This window comes from Nerophis ophidion, unplaced genomic scaffold, assembly GCF_033978795.1.
Source record: "Nerophis ophidion isolate RoL-2023_Sa unplaced genomic scaffold, RoL_Noph_v1.0 HiC_scaffold_40, whole genome shotgun sequence".
Lineage (NCBI taxonomy): Eukaryota > Metazoa > Chordata > Actinopteri > Syngnathiformes > Syngnathidae > Nerophis > Nerophis ophidion.
The window spans coordinates 354,690-378,371 of NW_026906962.1; the positions used below are offsets into that span (position 1 = coordinate 354,690).

The following is a 23,682-nucleotide window of genomic DNA, read 5'->3' on the forward strand; positions in this document are numbered from 1 at the left end:
GAAATTCTTGGTAATTAAAAAGTTGACCTTCCTTATTGAAAAGCTGACTCACAAAAATAATGTTATTGTTAAACCAATTGTTGAGGAAAAGAGATTTCCTTTTGTAACATATGTCTTTATTGTTCCAGATGAAATATTTGGTAGGTGAGAAGTGGTGCTTGTATACAAGAGAGCATGCTAGAAGGGCTTGTTTGTGGAAGTTTGAGAGTGCAACAGGAATCCTGTCAATGTTAGAATTACACAATAGCAAAAATGTTAGGCCTCCAAGGTTAGAGAATACATGATGAGAAATAAAGTTCCAAATTGAGGTAGGGTCTTTCAAGTAGTGTCTTATCCAATTAATTTTAAAGGTGTTGTTTAGTGTAGTGAAGTCAAGAAAGTTTAGACCACCCTGATTGTAATTGTTCATTACAACTGATTTATTAATATAATGAATTGTGTTTTTCCAAATAAAGTCAACCAGTATTAGTAAATAGCTGCATACGTAAGCCTGGAGATACTTTCTGCTTTGGAAAGAAAGGTTCTGCCTTCTAACGATTTTCTGCTGCCTTCCGTTTACACCGGAAGCTGGGAATGACGTCACAGCCGAGTGGACGAAGAGGTAGCTCTATATAAGATATTGCCTGCTGTCACTGTTACCATGCTTTTATAACCGGTAATATGTATTTGAACAACAATGTGACATAAAAGAGTGTCTTGTTTTTCAAAAATAAATTCAAAGTATATCAAACAAAGCTTTAATGTTGGGGTTCAGTGGCGCCCCCGTGCGACATTTATTGCAATGACAAGAGTGAAAGTGCTAGAAATTGTAGCGATATTACTGCCTGATACCACGTGTTTTTATCGTTGTTCCTTTTTACTCCTAGATCAACTATTTTCATACAAAACATTAATAAAACATTGAAATATCACAGAACGTGATGTCGCACGAACTCTGACATAAAACAAATTGTAAGTACAGGAAGTGACGTACTCTTCGCGCATGCGTGGATCGATCGTGTCGTGAATTTATATACATTTTTAAAAAGTGTGAAACATTTGCTCTCATACACAAAAGTGTCTTTCTTAAAGTGAAATTCAAATTCTAACGTTGTGTTAATGATTTGAATTTATTAATTCAATCTTGGAAGATTGTACAAAATAGAAAAAGCCTTTATTATATTTACTGAAATAATATAAGTTTATCATTTATTTATATATATTTTATTTGAATCTTATTCGAATGGTCTCTCATATTTACTTTTACTTTCTTTAACAGGTTTTGTTTGTAAGAGGATTGGATTTAATGTGATGTTTTTTTTATATTGCTGAGTAAAATATTGAAAAAACATTGACTCATATTGTATTGAAAGTACCTTAATGTGTCCAAACATTGTTTATGTGTGTTTAATTGTTCAATAACAAAATAAATAAATACTCAGAAGTAGAACTGGCTAGCAAATAAAGTCTTATTTTAACAAAAATAATGTTGAAGTCATATTACATGACATTATACAAATATGTATATTAAATATAATTTGAATAGTTGGCAAGTAAACAAAATGCATTTGCCATACCTAATTGTATTATATCAATTATAACTCAAGCCCACACTTTACAACATGTATTCACACTTTGTTGTGTGAAAATATTTTACACAAACTTACATTCAATTATAGTCATGATTATAATATATTAAGATATATAACAATGTGTGTTCTGGATCTAAATTAATTCATGGAAAATAAATTGATAAACAATTAATGTTTTTAGTGAGGTGGCATCTTTTTCACCTGGAAACTTATCTCCTTAAGTGTGCAATAAAAGTCTTACGTATTACTTGTATTACATTTGAATAGAACCTTATTGAGCATATTAACAAGATTATGTTAGAAAATGTGCTGAGTATGAAAAATGTCATTTTGAATTTGCGCACAGGATGTAGAATGACGATGATCTTCACCCATCTTAAAACAAATCAGGAAGATTGGAGAATGTGGAAGGAAGTTATGACTGTTAACATTTTCCACCACAAGGGGGAGATTTAGGTGTCAATATCAATGACTAGTCATGATCAGACCCCGACCTAAAGACCTACTGAAAGCCACTACTAGCCACCACGCAATCTGATAGTTTATATATCAATGATGAAATATTAACATTGCAACACATGCCAATACGGCCACTAAATTGCAATTTAAAATTTCCCGCGAGTTTTTTCCTGAAAACGCCGCGTAATGATGACGTGTACGCTTGACGTCACAGACTGTTAGGAAATATGAGCGCTGCGCACACACACAGCTAAAAGTCGTCTGCTTTAACGGCATAATTACACAGTATTTTGGACGTCTGTGTTGCTGAATCTTTTGCAATTTGTTCAATTGATAATGGAGAAGTCAAAGTAGAAAGATGGAGTTGGGAAACTGTAGCCTTTAGCCACACAAACACACGGTGATTCCTTGTTTAAAATTCACAGAGGTGAAACTTTACTATGGATCACAGCGAACATGGATCCCGACCGAATGTCAACCAGCAGGTTTCGGTGAGAAAATTGTGGTAAAAAGTCTCTTCTTAGGTCAGCTTGTGCCGCCCATAAAGCAGCCGTCGACTTCCCTGAGACACTGGCGTCAACACACCCGTGAACACACACCTCTGACTATCAGGTACTGTTAAACTCACTAAAACACTAGCAACACAATAGAAAGATGAGGGATTTTCCAGAATTATCCAAGTAAATGTGTCTAAAAACATCTGAATCCGTCCCAATGCAATCGCGTTTTATTTTTTTAAATTGTTTTTTTTTTCTTGTCCGTGACTATCAATATCCTCAAACACAAATCTTTCATCCTCGCTCAAACTAATGGGGAAATTGTCGTTTTCTCGGTCCAAATAGCTGTTTTTGTTGGAGGCTCCCATTAAAATCAATGTGAGGATGTGAGGAGCCATCAACATGTGACGTCATCGTCTGTGACTTCCAGTAGTGGCAAGGCTTTTCTCTTAGCAAGCAAGGGTTGCGAACTTCATCGTGGATGTTCTCTACTAAATCCTTTCAGCAAAAATATGGCAATATCGTGAAATGATCAAGTATGACACATCGTTTGGATAAGAAAATCTCATTTCAGTAGGCCTTTAAATATATATATATATATATATATATATATATATATATATATATATATATATATATATATATATATATATATGTGTGTGTATATAAAATCCTCCATATTGGCAGCCATAGTGATTCATTTATTCAGCGGAGCAATACAACTTGGATCTGACAAAAAAGTAAACACAAATGCTGTCTTCCTCGCTGATAAAACATGATAGCAACATGCATCTGCTAGCTCACAATCGCCCCCGCTTCTCAGTGTGGCGAGTTGGAGTACTACAAGAGGCACTCTAATACAGTACTTAAATCTGTATTTTGATAATGATGATGATGATGATGATGATGATGATGTATCTGTTCAAGTGAACAAATTGATCCACAAGGGACAACAACCCTTTCCACAGACTACACACACATCATAAACATCAATCTTAGAAGCATACAGCAATATATTTGAAGAAGACTTTAGGGTTGAAAGTGAAGATGTGAGGTGAAATAAGTACAAATGCAGCAATAAAAACAAGCAACTCCACTCACGATGGCTCTAAAGTTCAGTGATGTGTTGCTAACTTCAGCCTTTTTCTTCTTTGTTGATGTTTTGCAGGAGTTAACATTGATTTACCATGAAATGATTAACGTGGACCCCGACTTAAACAAGTTGAAAAACTTATTGTGGTGTTACCATTTAGTGGTCAATTGTACGGAATATGTACTGTACTGTGCAATCTACTAATAAAAGTATCAATCAAACAATCAATCAATGATGTAACAATGCTGCTAATCTACTAGAGTCCACATTTTGTGAAATATTTTATTCATTCATACTTTTAATTGGATAATAACATCAATAAAATGCAATGAAAGAAAATGTGTGAAAAAAACCCCCAAGTGAAAATAAAGATGACAATGAGAAAATCAAATAAAATAGTAGCATGATACATGATATATACATGCACACAACTTAATAAGTAACTCCAGGACAACATATAACAGTAGAAGATGAGAAGCACTACATACAACATCAAATATACATTCATATTAAAGGGTAACATTATCACAATTTCAGAAGAGTTAAAACCAACAAAAATCAGTTCCCAGTGGCTTATTTTATTCTTCTAAGTTTTTTTCAAAATTTTACCAATCATGGAATGTCCCGAAAAAAGGCTTAAAAGTTCCTGATTTTCGCTATCTGTAAATCCACCGTCCATTTTCCTGTGACGTCACATAGTGATGCCAATACAATCAAACATGGCGGATAGACCAGCAAGATATAGCGACATTAGCACGGATTCAGATTCGGGTTTCAGCGGCTTAAGCGATTCAACAGATTACGCATGTATTGAAACGGATGGTTGGAGTGTGGAGGCAGATAGCGAAAGCAAAATTGAAGAAGAAACTGAAGCTTTTGAGTGAATAGCTATTGAAGCTATTCGGCGATCGCCTTCTAACCAACGATTGCATATTTTGACCACTGGAGCAACTTAAATCCGTCGATTGGTAAGTGTTTGTTTGGCATTAAATGTGGGTGGAGGGAAAGGCTGGAGGCAAATATAGCTACAAATGTACATACAGCTAGCCTAAATAGCATGTTAGCATCGATTAGCTAGCAGTCATGCCGTGACCAAATATGTCTGATTAGCACATAAGTCAAGAACATCAACAAAACTCACCTTTGGGATTTCGTAGACTTTATCGTTGGAAATACATCTTTTTTGAGTGTCGGAGGATATCCACACATCTCTGTGCCATCTGTCGTAGCATAGCTGTCGTCGGTAAAATGTGCAGAACAAACAAGGGACTTTCGCATCTTTTGACCTTTGGTGTACTTGAATCCGTCGATTGGTATGTGTTTGTTTGACATTAAATGTGGGTGGAGGGAAAGGCTGGATGCAAATATAGTTACAAATGAGGCATAACGATGCAATATGTACATACAGCTAGCCTAAATAGCATGTTAACATCGATTAGCACGCCATGCTAATCGATGCACACTCCACGTAAGTCAACTTTAATCCGTCCCTGTTCATGTTGTTACACCCTCCAACAACACACCGACGAGGCATGATGTCTCCAAGGCACGGAAAACATTAGAAAAAACGGAAAATAACAGAGCTGATTTGACTTGTGTGTGTAATGTGGTGGAGAAAATAGTGGATTGCTTCCCGTTGTAACGTCACAGGTGAAAGGTCATTGCTCCGACAGCAAACAATTGAAAGGCGTTTAAATCACCAAATTCACCCTTTTAGAGTTCCGAAATGGGTTAAAAAAACATATGGTCTTTTTTTCTGCATCATCAAGATATATATTGATGCTTACATAGGTCTGCTGATAATGTTCCCCTTTAAAATTGCAATTTAGTAAACTAAAGCGGCCGTATTGGCATGTGTTGCAATGTTAATATTTCATCATTGATATATAAACTATCAGACTGCTTGGTCGGTAGTAGTGGCTTTCAGTAGGCCTTTATATTTAACGGTAGAAGATGAGAGGCACTACATACAACATCAAATATACATTCATATTAAACATGCTGTGTTTTTAAAGTACATTTAGCACAATCACTAAGTGTTTTTAAATCCCTGCAGCTTCCATGACTGTTACACACTTGTGTTTACTGACCTGATACTTATGCCAGAACGTCTTATCACACACAGTGCAACTAAATGGTTTCTCTCCAGTGTGTGTTCTCATGTGTCTGGTCATGACAAGATTTGTGGAGAAACGCTTCTTACAAACAGGGCAAGTAAAAGGTTTCTCTCCAGTATGTGTTCTCATGTGTGCGGACATGTTAGGCTTTGTGGAGAAAGTCTTCTTACAAACAGAGCAAGTCAAAGGTTTCTCTCCATTATGTGTTCTCATGTGTGAGGACATGTTAGACTTTGTCGAGAAACTCTTCTTACAAACAGAGCAAGTAAAAGGTTTCTCTCCAGTGTGTGTTCTCATGTGTGTGGAGATGTCAGGCTTTCTGGAGAAACACTTCTTACAAACAGAGCAAGTAAAAGGTTTCTCTCCAGTATGTGTTCTCATGTGTGTGATCATATGTTGCTTCGTGGAGAAACCCTTCTTACAAACAGAGCAAGACAAAAGTTTCTCTCCAGTATGTGTTCTCATGTGTGAGGACATGTTATACTTTCTGGAGAAAATCTTCTTACAAACAGAGCAAGTAAACGGTTTCTCTCCAGTGTGTGTTCTCATGTGTCTGGTCATGGCAGGCTTAATGGAGAAACTCTTCTTACAAACAGAGCAAGTAAAAGGTTTCTCTCCAGTGTGTGTTCTCATGTGTGTGGTCATGGCAGGCTTAATGGAGAAACTCTTCTTACAAACAGAGCAAGTAAAAGGTTTCTCTCCGGTGTGTGTTCTCATGTGTGTGGTCATGTGTTGCTTTGTGGAGAAACTTTTTTTACAAACAGAGCAAGTAAAAGGTTTCTCTCCAGTATGTATTCTCTTGTGTCTTGTAAAATCAGTCTTCAGTCTAAATGATTTCCCACATTCAGAGCAGTCAAAGTGTTTGTTGTTAGTGTGATGTCTCGTATCACCTTTAAAGTAATTTTTACTCTCCAAAGGTTTTTGGATGTGGTCACTGTGATCAGAAGAGTGTGACATCATGTGGTCCATGTCTGATAGTGGAGCAAAGATGCTGTCTGGTTCTGACTTTATATCTTCACAATGCTCTCCATCAGCTTCTGTGATGTGTTGACTTACAAGCTCCGCCCCTCTGTTCTCCTCACTTTGACTGTGATGAAGCTGTAAGGACTGAGCTTCATCTTCATCATTATCCTCCACCAACCTTTGAAGCTGCTCCCACAGTTCCTCCTCTTCCTCTTTAATGTGGGAGGGGGCCTGTCGCTCCTTCTGTCCCACACTGGAGCTCCACTCCTGCTGCTTAGAGGGAATCTCTTCTTGACTCTCTGCTGACACCTGCTGGACGTCTGCAGAACATAAAACACAAATGAGGTGTTACTGTATTGAAGTTTGCAGTATTCAAACTATTCACATGTGAGCTTTTTTTTTTTTTTCCCAAGATGGCGCTGCTGTAGTGGCTGCTGTTGGCAGGATCTCTGTGCTCTTGTGTCATCCTTTTGTGTTTCCCTCTTGTTTTCATGTGTTATTATATTTTTTTTTGTTTTTTGGTCCGGGACCCTTTGGGACTGTGTGACAAGGGGTGGCACTTTCGTGACCTCTGTGGTGCTTTTTTGGGGGACTTCTGGATCTGCCTCCCGGGAGCCTTTTGGCCATGGAGACCAGCTGCTGGGTCTCTGCCACACCGGAGTCTGTTTGGAGGGACTGGAGGAGATGCGGATGAGGGGACAGGACTGCGGAGCTAGCACTGAGCGCTGGGACGGAGAGGCTTCAAGGTGTCTTGGCTGGGTGAGCAGGTGTCGGACACCTCAGTCACCTTGGACGTATCCTCGCTCATCCATGCGGACTGGACATTGGCCGAGAGTGGAGTTGGCTGTCTTGGTTGCTTTGTTGGGTCTGCTCCTGTCTCTGGCCATGCTCCCTCCACCCCAGCGGACGATGGTGTGGAACACCGCAGAGGCCACCAAAGTGTATATGTTTATTTTACTTTTTATTCATAGCTGTATGTAGAAGTGTCTGCTTGTATCTGCTGCTTTAATGTCTTTAATGTCCTTTGTGTTCTTTGATGTTTGATGTTTCCCTCTTACACACATGGAAGAGGGATGTGTACTATGGCTATGAGTTGTTTTTTCCCTTGGCCTCAGTCTGCACCCCCTCTCCAGGGCCCAGGCTAAGACCAATTTTTATTTTATTTTACTTTAATCTTCTATTTTTTTTCTCCCATTACCCCCTTGGTTACCTGTATCTCATCTTTTTTGTAAGGGGCGCTGGAAGCCGGCAGACCCGTCAACGATCCTGTTCTGTCTCCCTGTAATGTTTGTCTGATCTTGAATGGGATTGTGCTGAAAATTTTAATTTTCCTGAAGGAACTCTCCTGACGGAATAAATAAAGTACTATCTAATCTAGGCCAAATAGACAGTGATGGGCAAACTACCTGGAACATGTAGTAAGCTAGGCTACAAGTTACTCTCCATTAAATGTAGCTAAGCTATCCTCAGAGAATTGTAGCAAGCTACACTACACGCTACACTGCAAAAGCAGCGTAAAAATACCCATCATCTCAAACAGGTAAATTCCCAAACAAAATGAAAATAGCTAAAATTGCACCAATTTATCAGAATGGAGACAAACACCAATTTACAAATTATAGACCTGTTTCTTTACTTCCACAATTTTCTAAAATTATTGAAAAACTGTCCAATAACAGATCAGAGAGTTTTACAGACAAACATAGAATATTAGATGAGAACCAATATGGATACAGAGCTAATATTTCAACTTCGATGGCTGTAATAGAAATGACAGAAGAAATGACCAATGCAATAGATAGTAAAAAAAAAAATATGCGGCAGCAGTGTTTATTGATCCAACTAAAGCATTTCACACAATTAATTACAATATTTTAATCAAAAAACTAGAACGATATGGCACCAGAGGGCTGGTCTTAAACTGGATTAGAAGTTATTTAACCAACAGGAAACAATACGTGAAGCTAGGCGAACACACTTCTGCAACACTAAATATATCCTGTGGTGTACCTCAGGGATCAATACTAGGACCAAAATTATTCTATCTTTATACGTCGGCCCCGCGGGACTCCTCGGGGAAGTGTGGGCGACGGCCCCACAGGCCCGGGCAAGCCGCTTGCGTGCTGACCGAAAGGAAGTGTCACCGAACGTTCGGCTTGGCTGGTAGGCATCCCGGCCGGGAATCCAGAAGCCAGTAAACACGCTAGCGGGTCGGGCTTCACGGTGGCAGAGGGGTTAGTGTGTCTGCCTCACAATACGAAGTTCCTGCAGTTCTGGGTTCAAATCCAGGCTCGGGATCTTTCTGTGTGGAGTTTGCATGTTCTCCCCGTGAATGCGTGGGTTCCCTCCGGGTACTCCGGCTTCCTCCCACTTCCAAAAACATGCACCTGGGGATAGGTTGATTGGCAACACTAAAATTGGCCCTAGTGTGTGAATGTGAGTGTGAATGTTGTCTGTCTATCTGTGTTGGCCCTGCGATGGGGTGGCGACTTGTCCGGGGTGTACCCTGCCTTCCGCCCGATTGTAGCTGAGATAGGCGCCAGCGCCCCCCGCGACCCCAAAAGGGAATAAGCGGTAGAAAATGGATGGATGGATATATAAATGACATTTGTAAAGTTATAAAATACTGAAAGTTAGTATTATTTGCGGATGATACAACAGTGTTTTGTTCAGGAGAGAACACACAGAAGATAATACAAATAATAACAGAAGAAATTTAATCAAAAAGATGGTTTGACAAAAACAGACTCTCTTTGAATCTCGGTAAAACTAAAATAATGCTATTTGGTAAAAGTAGAAAAGAAGTGTCAAACACAAATACAAATAGACGGAATAGAAATTAAAAGAGTAAATGAAACCAAATTTGTAGGTATAATGATTGGTGATAAAATGAACTGGAAATCTCATATAAAAAAGCAAAACATGTTCTGGTGGAAGAGGGGTTAGTGCGTCTGCCTCACAATACGAAGGTCCTGCAGTCCTGGGTTCAAATCCAGGCTCGGAATGCGTGGGTTCCCTCCGGGTACTCCGGCTTCCTCCCACTTCCAAAGACATGCACCTGGGGATAGGTTGATTGGCAACACTAAATTGGCCCTAGTGTGTGAATGTGAGTGTGAATGTTGTCTGTCTATCTGTGTTGGCCCTGCGATGAGGTGGCGACTTGTCCAGGGTGTACCCCGCCTTCCGCCCGATTGTAGCTGAGATAGGCGCCAGCACCCCCCGCGACCCCGAAAGGGAATAAGCGGTAGAAATGGATGGATGGATGGATGTTCTGGCCCAAAAATCACTTCATATTCTCTACTGCTCACTAGTGTTACCATATTTGAGTTATTGTGCAGAAAAATGGGGAAATAACTGCAAAAGTACACTTCATTCATTAACTGTGTTACAAAAAAGATCAGTTAGAATAATACATCATGTTGGATATAGAGAACATTCAAACACTTTAATCATTGAATCGAAAATACTGAAATTCCACGACATAGTGAATTTGCAAACAACTAAAATTATACACAAAGTAAACTATAACCTGCTAGCCAAGAATGTACAAAAAATATTCTCAAAAAAAAGAGGAGGAAAATAATCTTAGAGAAAAATGTAATTTCAAACATTTGTATGCACGTACAACACTTAAGACCTTCAGTATATCAGGATGTGGAATTAAATGATGGAATGGATTAAGCAAAGCAATCAAACAATGTACTAATATCATCCACTTCAAGAAACTCTTCAAACTTAAAGTGTTTACAAAGTAGAAAGAAAAAGAACCATTATAATAAACATTCTGAATTTATTTCATCCATCCATCTGTTCATTTTCTAGATGTTCTTACTCATCTCACAATATGAAATGTAACTAACATCACTGAGAGTTATTTATTTATTTTTATTGTGATTACTTATGAAGTATATTGTCAATAAATTGAAAACTAGAAGTGAACAAAAGTTTTAGCAACTTTTATGTAAAAGAAAAGGGGTAGGATTTAAAGGGGAACATTATCGCAATTTCAAAAGGGTTAAAAACAATAAAAATCAGTTCCCAGTGGCTTGTTGTATTTTTGGAAGTTTTTTTTTCAAAATTTTACCGGTCTCGGAATATCCCTAAAAAAAGCTTTAAAGTGCTTGATTTTTGCTATTTGCGATGCGACTATCCATTTCCCTGTGACGTCATACAGTGCTGCCAATGTAAACAAACAATGGTGAATAGCACAGCAAGATATAGCGACATTAGCTCGGATTCCGACTCAGATTTCAGCGGCTCAAGCGATTCAACAGATTACGCATGTATTGAAACGGATGGTTGGAGTATGAAAGTATTGAAGAAGAAACTGGAGCTATTGAGCGAATAGCTATTGACGCTATTCATAGTCATAGCATGGCCGAATAGCTGCGTTAGCATCGCCGGTAAAATGTGCGGACCAAACGCTCAGGACTTTCGCATCTTTTGACACTGGAGCAACTTAAATCCGTCGATTGGTAAGTGTTTTTTTCGCATTAAATGTGGGTGGAAGGAAACGTAATATAGTTGCAAATGTCTCTCCAGGTTATCCATACATCTCTGTGCCATGTCTGCTTTAGCACCCCTGGTAAATAGCATGTTAGCGTTGATTAGCGTAGCATGTTAGCATCGATTAGCTGGCAGTCAACATCAACAAAACTCTCCTTTGTGATTTCGTTGACTTTATCATTGCAAATGCATCTGCAGGTTATCCATACATCTCTGTGCCATGTCTGTCTTAGCACCGCCGGTAAATAGCATGTTAGCGTTGATTAGCGTAGCATGTTAGCATCGATTAGCTGGCAGTCACGCCGCGACCAAATATGTCTGATTAGCACATAAGTCAACATCAACAAAACTCCCCTTTGTGATTTAGTTGACTTTATCGTTTCAAATGCATCTGCAGGTTATCCATACATCTCTGTGCCATGTCTGTCATCGCCGGTAAAATGTGCAGACACTCCTGCACATTCAATGGGGGTCTGGCGGCAGACACTATCGCATCTTCGGGCCAGTGGTGCAAATTGAATCCCTCCCTGTTAGTGTTGTTACACCCTCCGACAACACACCAGCGAGGCATGATGTCTCCAAGGTTCCAAAAAATAGTCGAAAAAACGGAAAATAAAAGAGCTGAGACCCAAAGTTTACAATGTGTTGAAAATGAAAATGGCGGCTGTGTTACCTCGGCGACGTCACATTCTGACGTCATCGCCTCCAGAGCGATGAACAGAAAGGCGTTTAATTCGCCAAAATTCACCAATTTAGAGTTCGGAAATCGGTAAAAAAAATATATGGTCTTTTTTCTGCACCATCAAGGTATTTATTGACACTTACATAGGTCTACTGATAATGTTCCCCTTTAATAAGCTCTGCTTATTCCTACTCCTTTTCCAACATGTTGAAAAGACAAACTGGAAATTGTGATGTAACATGTTGGATGCTTGCATGTTCCAAATAAACTCAAACTCAACTCAACTAATACTTGGTTGGCCTTTTTTGGATGGTTAGAGAGGACCTCCCATTGGCTCCATTGCAAGTGGACTTTTATTTATATTTATGAGTTAGAATTAGGGCTGGGCAATGTATGGAATATACTCCATATATCGTGGGTTTCAATCAATCAATCAATCAATGTTTATTTATATAGCCCCAAATCACAAATGTCTCAAAGGACTGCACAAATCATTACGACTACAACATCCTCGGAAGAACCCACAAAAGGGCAAGGAAAACTCACACCCAGTGGGCAGGGAGAATTCACATCCACAAGGGAGGGGGGGGACATAGGAGAAAGAAAAGAAGCGGCAGATCAACTGGTCTAAAAAGGAGGTCTATTTAAAGGCTAGAGTATACAGATGAGTTTTAAGGTGAGACTTAAATGCTTCTACTGAGGTAGCATCTCGAACTGTTACCGGGAGGGCATTCCAGAGTACTGGAGCCCGAACGGAAAACGCACTATAGCCCGCAGACATTTTTGGGCTCTAGGAATCACTAATAAGCCGGAGTCTTTTGAACGCAGATTTCTTGCCGGGACATATGGTACAATACAACCGGCAAGATAGGCTGGAGCTAGACCGTGTAGTATTTTATACGTAAGTAGTAAAACCTTAAAGTCACATCTTAAGTGCACAGGAAGCCAGTGCAGGTGAGCCAGTATAGGTATATATGTATGTATATATGTATATAAAGGTATATACAGTATAGGTATATATGTATGTATATATGTATATAAAGGTATATACAGTACAGGCGTAATGTGATCAAACTTTCTTGTTCTTGTCAAAAGTCTAGCAGCCGCATTTTGTACCAACTGTAATCTTTTAATGCTAGACATGGGGAGACCCGAAAATAATACGTTACAGTAATCGAGACGAGACGTAACAAACGCATGGATAATGATCTCGGCGTCTTTAGTGGACAAAATGGAGCTAATTTTAGCGATATTACGGAGATGAAAGAAGGCCGTTTTTGTAACGCTTTTAATGTGTGCCTCAAAGGAGAGAGTTGGGTCGAAGATAATACCCAAATTTTTTACAGAGTCACCTTGTTTTATTATTTGGTTGTCAAATGTTAAAGTTGTATTATTAAATAGAGGTCGGTGTCTAGCAGGACCGATAATCAGCATTTCCGTTTTTTTGGCATTAAGTTGCAAAAAGTTAGCGGACATCCATTGTTTGATTTCATTAAGACACGCTTCCAACTGACTACAATCCGGCGTGTTGGTCAGCTTTAGGGGCATGTAGAGTTGGGTGTCTTCAGCATAACAGTGACAGCTAATACCGTATTTGCGTATGACGTCACCCAGCGGCAGCATGTAGATGCTGAAGAGTACAGGGCCAAGGACCGAACCCTGGGGAACTCCACACGTTACCTTAACATAGTCCGAGGTCACACTGTTATGGGAGACGCACTGCATCCTATCAGTAAGATAAGAGTTAAACCAAGACAGGGCTGAGTCTGACATACCAATTCGTGTTTTGATACGCTCTAATAAAATATTATGATCGACGGTATCGAAAGCAGCGCTAAGATCGAGGAGCAGCAACATAGATGACGCATCAGAGTCCATCGTTAGCAATAGATCATTAGTCAATTTTGCGAGGGCTGTCTCAGTCGAGTGATTTGCCCTGAAACCGGATTGAAAGGTTTCACATAGATTGTTAAACGTTAAGTGTTCATTTAGCTGCTCTGCAACAATTTTTTCGAGGATTTTCGAAATAAAGGGAAGGTGAGACACCGGTCGGTAGTTTACCATGAGGTCAGGATCGAGGTTAGGTCTTTTAAGGAGAGGATGAATAACCGCTTTTTTGAATGCTAGGGGAGCAGTGCCCGAGGAAAGTGATAAGTTTATAATATTTAGCACTGATGGACCTAATAATACAAAAAGCTCCTTGATAAGTTTCCCAGGAAGTGGGTCAAGTAAACATGTTGTTTGTTTTATTCCATTTACACGTTGTAACAATCCTTCTAATGTTATTTCATCAAAACGAGAGAAACTATTTTGGATATTTGCAGTATCCGCTGTATATACAGTCGTATCAGTGTTACTATAACCCAGTTGTAGCTGGGACGCATTGTCTTTAATCTCCTTTCTAATAAGTTCAATTTTCTTATTAAAGAACTTCATAAAGTCATCTGCCGAATGGGTGGAGCTACTGGAAGGAGTCCCTTGTTGGGTTAGCGATGCTACTGTACTAAACAAAAATTTTGGATCGTTTTTATTAATGCGGATGAGATTTGAGTAATAATTAGTTTTAGCTAAGGTAAGCATGCGTTTATAAGTTATTAAACTATCACTCCATGCTTGATGGTGCACCTCAAGTTTAGTCGTGCGCCATTTGCGTTCCAGCTTTCTACATAATTTCTGAGCTCTAGTTTCTTCAGTAAACCATGGCGTACGCCTTTTTTAACTTCAGCGGTGCTATACTATCAATGGTTTCGCGCAGGGCGTTGTTAAAGTTGTTAGTGAGGTTATCAATAGAGCCCACATATTTTGGGAATGGTGCCATTACCGAGGGCAGTAGGTCCGCAAGAGTCGTCGTTGTGGCAGCCTTAATGTTGCGGTTGCTATAGCAGTTATTATTATTATTAGCTTGCCGAACATGGGTCTGAACTTCGAATTTTATAAGGTAATGATCGGACATTACTTCAGTATACGGGAGTATCATAACTTTGGAAACGGTGATACCTCTGACAAGCACTAGGTCTATCGTATTACCGCTGCGATGCGTCGGTTCATTTATTATTTGTGTAAGACCACAGCTATCAATTATAGTCTGGAGCGCCACGCACGGTGGGTCCAATGGGGTATTCATATGGATATCAAAGTCCCCCATTATAATTATATTATCGGTGTGCGTCACTAGATCAGCAACAAACTCTGAGAATTCACTAATAAAGTCCGAATAGGGCCCTGGGGGGCGGTAGATAACGGCCAGGCACAGAGGCAGAGGTGTGGCAGACTTCATAGAAAGCACCTCAAACGATTTATATTTATTATTTAAGTTAGGACTAAAGTTAAAGTTTTCGTTGTATATTAGTGCGACACCCCCTCCCCTTTTGAGGTGACGGGCAATATGCGCATTCGTATAGTTAGGAGGGGATGCCTCATTTATCGCAAAAAAGTCGTCTGGTTTAAGCCAGGTTTCGCTAAGACCGATGACGTTAAGGTTGTTGTCTCTAATGACCTCATTGACTAATAACGTTTTGGGAGACAAAGATCTGATGTTTAGAAAGCCCATATTATAGGTAGTGGGCTGTTTTAAGGAGTTGTTGATGAAATTATCCGTAGTAGCAATATTAATAATGTTGCGTTTATTATGCGCAGTGTACTTAAAATAATTACGACCATATCTAGGAATTGATATGAGGGGAATTTTCAGATTGTCTACCTGGCGCTGCGATAAACTGAACGCATCATAATTTGCCACCTCAGTAGAACGCATGTCTAACTCTGACGTGGTCATAGACACAGTAGAAAGAACATTTTGTGAGTTGAGTATTATTCTACGAAAATTGCTATGTGTACAGGGATCATCCAGCCTGGCGCTGGCTAGTTCTAGCTTAACTGACTCCATACCCAGGCTAGCAGGCTCTGTAATTGCCTGTGACCGGGCTTGCTCTAGTGCAGTTAGTCAAATGTGGCTCAATGCGAAGTCTATGTTCCGAGACAAGAGGATAGCGCCTTCCTGGTTAGGGTGAAGGCCGTTTCTCCTCAGCAAGCCAGGTTTGCCCCAGAAAGAGGGCCAATTATCAATAAACGTAAATCCCTGTTGTCTGCTGAAGCTATCCAGCCACCTGTTAAGAGAGACTAATCTGCTATATCTCTCATCATTGCCTCTCCCAGGCAGGGGGCCAGAGACAATTACTTGATGCCTGGACATCTTTCTGGCGAGATTACAAGCCCTGGCTATGTTTCTCTTTGTAATCTCTGATTGTCTCATCCTAACGTCATTGGAGCCAACGTGTATTACTATATTCGCATAACTAGTGGTGCGGTTAGCCTGCCGTACGTGCTTACTAGACCTGTTGCGAGTTAGCTCCCTAAGATTAGCTTCAATGTCAGGTGCTCTGCCCCCGGGAATACACTTAATTGTGGCTGGTTTGCTAAGCTTTATGTTTTGGGTGATGGAGTCCCCTATGACTAAAGTGTGGTGCCCGGTAGACTGGGGTGCAGGACTAGCTAAAGGGCTAAATCTATTATGCGTCTCAACCGGTACACCGTAGCTTGTAGGCCGATTAGGGCTGCTACAAGCTGGGCTAGTTAGCTCGCTACAGCTAACGCTAGCAGATGTGTCCGCAACATCTAAAGTTACGAAATTACACTGCTCTAACTGGCGGACACGGCTCTCTAGCAAAGCCAACCTATCCATGAGTAAAGTGCACGAAGCGCAGGAAGCCATACTCACAGAAACTTTCCGTCGCCGAGTGGGGTGCCAGCTGTCTTCCGGAAGTTAAAGACTTGGTCTTCACTCGTTTAAATACATTCTTTTTTTTTTTTTTTTTTTTCGCTTCTTATAACTTTCAGAAAGACAATTTTAGAGAAAATATACAACCTTAAAATTGATTTTAGGATTTTTAAACACATACACCTTTTTACCTTTTAAATTCATTCCTCTTCTTTCCTGACAATTTAAATAAATGTTCAAGTATTTTTTTTTAAATTGTAAATCATTTTTATTGTCTGTATTGTATTGTGTTGTAAATATTCATGTTCGAAATAAACTAAAGAAAGAAAATAGGAATAATAAATACATTTTAATTTAATTCTTCATTTTAGCTTCTGTTTTTCCGACGAAGAATATTTGTGAAATATTTCTTCAAACTTATTATGATTAAAATTCAAAAAAATTATTCTGGCAAATCTAGAAAAACTTGAATCAAGTTTAAATCTTATTTCAAATTCTTTTGAATTTTTTAAAAATGTTTGTTCTGGAAAATCCAGAAGAAATAATGATTTGTCTTTGTTAGATATATAGCTTGGTCCAATTTGGTATATATTCTAACAAAGTGCAGATTGAATTTTAACCTATTCAAAACATGTCATCAAAACTCTAAAATTAATATTAATCAGGAACAATGACCAATGATGTTACATAAATTATTTTTTCTATTTTTTCAAAAATATTCAAATTAGCTTGTTTTTCTCTTCATTTCTTTCAGTTTGAATTTTTAATTTTAAAGAGTCGAAATTGAAGATAAACTATGTTTCAAAATGTAATTTTCATTTTTTTCGTGTTTTCTCCTCTTTTAAACCGTTCAATTAAGTGTTTTTTTCATCATTTATTCTCTACAAAAAAACCTTCCGTAAAAGGAAAAAAAATGTATGACGGAATGACAGACAGAAATACCCATTTTTTTATATATTCATAGATTTATTTATTAAAGGTAAATTGAGCAAATTGGCTATTTCTGGCAATTTATTTAAGTGTGTATCAAACTGGTAGCCCTTCGCATTAATCAGTACCCAAGAAGTAGCTCTTGGTTTCAAAAAGGTGGGTGACCCCTGCTGTAGAGGGTCCAGTGTGTCTGGGATGGTCTTCTTGATGTGTGACATGACTATCCTCTCGAAGCACTTCATCACTATTGGGGTGAGTGCAACAGACAGGTCACAGTGTTTTTCTTTGGCAGGGGCACGATGGTGGTGGTCTTGAAGCAGGTGGGCACAACAGCTTGTGTTAGTGACAAGTTGTATATGTCAGCAAGTACGTCAGCCAGCTCTGATGAACACACCCTGAGGGCCTGGCCAGGGATGTTGTCTGGGCCGACTGCCTTCCGTGGGTTTGTTTTCTTCAGAACTGTACGTACCTCTGCTGTTGTCACAGTGAGCGGTGGGTCCTGCGTGGGCTCCGTGGTCAGAACCCCTCTCTGTTAGTTGGTGTTGAGGACCTCGAAGCGTGCGTAGAACTCATTCAGCTCATCTGGCAGTGATTGTTGGCTGTTTGTGACCCCCCTGCTCCCCTGCTTGTAGTCTGTGATGTGTTGCAGGCTTTGCCACATGCGCCGGGAATCTGTGGTGGAGTAGATTCCCTCCAGCTTTAGTCTGCATTGTCCCTTGGCCTCGCTGATGGATTTACACAGGTCATATCTGGCCTTCTTGTAGTCCTCAGCGTTGCCTGAGACAAATGAAGTGGAGCGGGCATGTAGCTTGGACCGAACATTAATCCAGGGTTTTTGGTTTGGGTATATCTTGTATTGTTTTGTGGGAACAATGTTTTCCACACACGTACTGATGTAGCCAGTTACACCGGAAGCATATTCCTCTATGTCCACAGTACCGTCATCCCTCTGAGCAGCAGTTTTGAACATGTCCCAGTCTGTACTCCCAAAGCAGTCCTGAAGCACTAGTTCAGTGTCTTCATTCCAAACTTGAACAGTTTTACTCACTGGGGGGGGCTTGCTTGGGACGCGGTCTGTACGCTGGATGTAGAAAAGCTGAGATGTGATCAGATAGTCCAAAGTGTGGTCTGGGTACAGCCTTGTAGGCTCCCCTCACGTTGCAGTACACCTGGTCCAGGGTGTTTATCTCCCTCGTAGTAAAGTTCACATATTGATGGTATTTTGGGAGGACACTCTTTAGGTGGTTAAAATCCCCAGCTACCGTGAACGCACCATCAGGGTGTGCGGTCTCTTGTTTACTGATGACGTCATGCATCAGCTTTAGCGCTGTAGTGGAGTCCGCCCGTGGCGGGATGTAAACAGACAGTATAAACACTGCACTGAACTCCCTTGGCAGGTAAAAAGGTCTGCATTTCACCATCAACAACTCAATGTTGTCCGAGCAGTGTCTTTCAACCACCTGTACGTCCGAGCACCAGCTGTTACTCACGTAAACACAGACCCCGCCTCCGCCTTTCTTGAAGCCTTTGTCCGGCCTTCACGGTAAACTGAGTGCGTTGTTAGCTGGATAGCAGAGTCTGGGATGCTGTCCAAAAGCCAGGTTTCCGCGTAAATAAGAGCACAGCATTCTCTCAGTTCACGTTGGGATGTAGTCCTGGTTCTCAGCTCATCCAGCTTGTTGTCGAGTGAGCGCAAGTTAGCTAGCAGCAGGCTAGGTAGTGGTGGTTGTGTAGCTCTAGTCTTTAGCCTAGCATGTAGCCCCGCTGTCTTGTTGTTGTTGTTTTGTGGTTAGCTGGCTCTCGTTGTAGCAGAAAGTTGAAGTCCGTCAGACTATAAGTGAGCTCGTGGTGAGCTTTTCCGATGTCCAGAAGTGCATCTCTGTTTTATCTCACTGTTGCATGCAAAAACTTTGCATTTAGGATGCAAATTAGTACTACAAACCCCGTTTCCATATGAGTTGGGAAATGGTGTTAGATGTAAATATAAACGGAATACAATGATTTGCAAATCCTTTTCAAGCCATATTCAGTTGAATATGCTACAAAGACAACATATTTGATGTTCAAACTGATAAACTTTTTTTTTTTTGCAAATAATCATTACCTTTAGAATTTGATGCCAGCAACACATGACAAAGAAGTTGGGAAAGGTGGCAATGAATACGGATTAAGTAGAGGAATGCTCATCAAACACTTATTTGGAACATCCCACAGGTGTGCAGGCTAATTGGGAACAGGTGGGTGCCATGATTGGGTATAAAAGCAGTTTCCGTGAAATGTTAAGTAATTCACAAACAAGGATTGGTAGAGTGTCATCATTTTGTAAGCAAATTGTCGAACAGTTTTAGAACAACATTTCTCAACAGGCTAATGCAAGGAATTTAGGGTTTTACCATCTACGGTCAGTAAAATCATCAAAAGGTTCAGAGAATCTGGGGAAATCACTGCACATAAGCGATGATATTATGGACCTTCGATCCCTTAGGCCAGGGGTCAGGAACCTTTTTAGCTGAGAGAGCCATACAAGCCAAATATTTTAAAAAGTATTTCCATAAGAGCCATATAATATTTTTTTTAAGACTGAATACAACTATTATTCTATCTTATTTCAATTATTGTGCAGAAATATTGGGAAATACATATCATATCAACATAATGCTTTTATTTCACAGAAACGAGCAATTTGTATAATGTTTAAAGTACGATATAGCGACCACACAAAACCACTTCATTAGGTCACAATTACTAAAACTAAAAGACATTGTAGAATTGAATAGTCTATTAATGATGTTCAAAGCGAGAAATACAATTCTTCCAAAGGACGTACAAAAGTTATGTGTTCACATCTGAAGATGAGAACCACAGAAGGCCGTATGACTTTAAACATCCAAGAGTGCCAACAAATTTGAAACAAATGTGCTTGTCTGTTGTTGCTGTGAAAGCATGATATTCTCTAAACAAAGACTTAAAAAGCTGTGAGAATACCTTTGTTTTTAAAAAGAGTTATAAAAAGAGAAAACTGGAATTATATCAAACTGAATTTTGATCTGATTGGACGTGTCATTGTGAAAATACTTAAAGGAAAATTGAAAAGTATGTTGGAGTTCGGGTGTTGTTGGAGTGAACAGTTATAAAGTCATCGAAAATAATTGGTGTTAAAAAGGGGGGCAGATAAATATAAGAATATTATTCTTCCATCTGCTCCTTTTTGATCATGGAAATGTATAAGAAACAAAAAAAACAATGAAAGTGTCAATTGTACGTGGCTTGTATATATGCATTTTAATGAAAGGAATAACAATAAATGATGATGATGCATTCATTTTTAAGTAAGTCCAACATTTTTTGAGTATAATAAGTCTCTTATTCTTTTTAATAACATTGTTATTCTGAAGCTAAGCAACAATAAATAAAATACTTCTTACCATTAATGCGACTTCTTGAACAGGTGCGGTAGAAACCGGATGGATGGATTAAAATGCATGAAAATATTTTATATTTTGAACGTTATTTTTGACACTATGATTACCGGCAGAATTATTCATTACTTACCATGTTTAGCAATGTCAGGTAAGATTTATCTGAGAGCCAGGTGCAGTCATCAAAAGAGCCACATCTGGCTCTAGAGCCATAGGTTCCCTACCCCTGCCTTAGGCGGTACTGCATCAAAAACTGACATCAGTGTGTAAAGGATATCACCACAGTGGCTCAGGAACACTTCATAAAACCACAGTCAGTAACTACAGTTGGTCGCTACATCTGTAAGTGCAAGTTAAAACTCTACTATGCAAAGCCAAACCCATTTACCAACAACACCCTGAAACACCGCCGGCTTGGCTGGGCCCGAGCTCATCTAAGATGGACTGATGCAAAGTGGAAAAGTGTTCTGTGGTCTGACGAGTCTTCATTTCAAATTATATTTGGAAACTGTGGATGTGGTGTACTCCGGAACAAAAAGGAAAATAACCATCCGGATTGTTATAGGCGCAAAGTTGAAAAGCCAGCATGTGTGATGGTATGGGGGTGTATTAGTGCCCAAGGCATGGGTAACTTACACATGTGTGATGGTATGGGGGTGTATTAGTGCCCAAGGCATGGGTAACTTACACATGTGTGATGGTATGGGGGTGTATTAGTGCCCAAGGCATGGGTAACTTACACATCTGTGATGGTATGGGGGTGTATTAGTGCCCAAGGCATGGGTAACTTACACATCTGTGATGGTATGGGGGTGTATTAGTGCCCAATGCATGGGTAACTTACACATCTGTGATGGTATGGGGGTGTATTAGTGCCCAAGGCATGGGTAACTTACACATGTGTGATGGTATGGGGGTGTATTAGTGCCCAAGGCATGGGTAACTTACACATCTGTGAAGGCACCATTAATGCTGAATGGTCCATACAGGTTTTGGAGCAACATATGTTGTCATCCAAGCAACGTTATCATGGATGCCCCTGCTTATTTCAGCCAAACAATGCCAAGCCACGTGTTACAACAGCGTGGCTTTGTAGTGAAATAGTGCATGTACTAGACTGGCCTGCCTGCAGTCCAGACATGTCTCCCATGGAAAATGTGTGGCGCATTATGAAGTGTAAAATACGACAACAAGACCCCGGACTGGGCTTCACGGTGGAAGAAGGGTTAGTGCGTCTGCCTCACAATACGAAGGTCCTGTAGTCTTGGGTTCAATCCCAGGCTCTGGATCTTTCTGTGTGGAGTTTGCATGTTCTCCCCGTGAATGCGTGGGTTCCCTCCGGGTACTCCGGCTTCCTCCTACTTCCAAAGACATGCACCTGGGGATAGGTTGATTGGCAACACTAAATGGTCCCTAGTGTGTGAATGTGAGTGTGAATGTTGTCTGTCTATCTGTGTTGGCCCTGCCATGAGGTGGAGACTTGTCCGGGATGTCCCACGCCTTCCACCCGATTGTGGCTGAGATGGGTGCCGGCGACCCCAAAAGGGAATAAGCGGTGGGAAATGGATGGATGGAAGACCCCGGACTGTTGAAGGACTGAAGCTCTACATAAAACTAGAATGGGAAAGAATTCCACTTTCAAAGCTTCAACAATTAGTTTCCTCAGTTCCCAAACGTTTATTGAGTGTTGTTAAAAGAAAAGGTGATGTAACACAGTGGTGAACATGCCCTTTCCCAACTACTTTGGCACGTGTTGCAGCCATGAAATTCTAAGTTAATTATTATTTGCAACAAAAAAAAAAAGTTTATGAGTTTGAACATCAAATATGTTGTCTTTGTAGCATATTCAACTGAATATGGCTTGAAAAGGATTTGCAAATCATTGTATTCCGTTTATATTTACATCTAACACAATTTCCCAACTCATATGGAAACGGGGTTTGCATAATAAATAAAAAACGTAAATGTTGTCAGGAGGACGACGCAAAGACGTCAATCACGGGGGGGCGCCATCTTGGAACAAAGTCATTGTTAAAATAATATGCCTTATTTTTTTGTGAAGTTCAGTGATTATTGACTAGATTATTACTTTGGGAATGTGAGAGAAGAAGAGTTGTGGTCTTGTGAGAATTGTCTGCATTCACACACAATTCCTTGAACAATTGCCTCATCTACTTATTATTATTATTATTAAATGTAGCTTACCATATTGCTGAAAGTTTTAACTTCCCCTTGGGGATTAATAAAGTACCGTATTTCCTTGAATTGCCGCCGTGGCGCTAATTAATGTAAAACCTCTTCTCACTCCGGCACTTACCAAAGGCATGCGGTGTATTTAGGCCTGCGCTTAAAAATTTGAGTGTGATGTAAGGATACATCATGAAAAGCACATTTAATAAAAAAAAGTTATTATGGTCTTACCTTTACTTATAAATGATGTCTATGCGCAGCTCCTTCTGATCAAAAGCATCGATAACTTGTTTATAGAAGTCCTCCTTATCTTTCTTCAGTTTTAAAAGTCTCTCTGTCTCGATGGAGATCTTCCATTATTACCTCCTGCTTCGATTGAAAGTCCAGTTTAGAAAACTGTTTTATTTTAGATATATGTAATCCTCCATGTTAAAAGTGCAAGCGAGAGGAAAAAATAAACACACGCTGCTCACTCTTGCTACTTGTTGTCACTTCTTCTGCAACCGAGTAGTCGCAAGGAGGATCACTAGCGCCCTCT

General features: G+C 39.8%; 3 protein-coding genes across 4 annotated transcripts in view; 2 read left to right on the forward strand and 1 right to left on the reverse strand.

Annotated features, from left to right (window-relative positions):
• LOC133546744 (gastrula zinc finger protein XlCGF8.2DB-like) overlaps nt 1-23,682 on the forward strand; it is a 458,486-nt gene that overhangs the window by 209,080 nt on the left and 225,724 nt on the right. The window lies entirely within an intron of this gene.
• Nucleotides 1-23,682, forward strand: part of LOC133546732 (gastrula zinc finger protein XlCGF57.1-like) — a 270,564-nt gene that overhangs the window by 202,107 nt on the left and 44,775 nt on the right. The gene's annotated exons all lie outside the window — the stretch shown is intronic.
• Nucleotides 5,528-6,895, reverse strand: LOC133546743 (gastrula zinc finger protein xLCGF3.1-like). The gene has a single exon (XM_061892559.1). It carries the CDS (start codon nt 6,704-6,706, stop codon nt 5,663-5,665), a length of 1,044 nt encoding a protein of 347 aa, XP_061748543.1. The 5' UTR covers nt 6,707-6,895; the 3' UTR covers nt 5,528-5,662.

Bases quoted from the DNA above. Each gene is read 5' to 3' on its own strand.
- LOC133546743 (XM_061892559.1), bottom strand. From the start codon at position 6,706: ATGGACCACATGATGTCACACTCTTCTGATCACAGTGACCACATCCAA.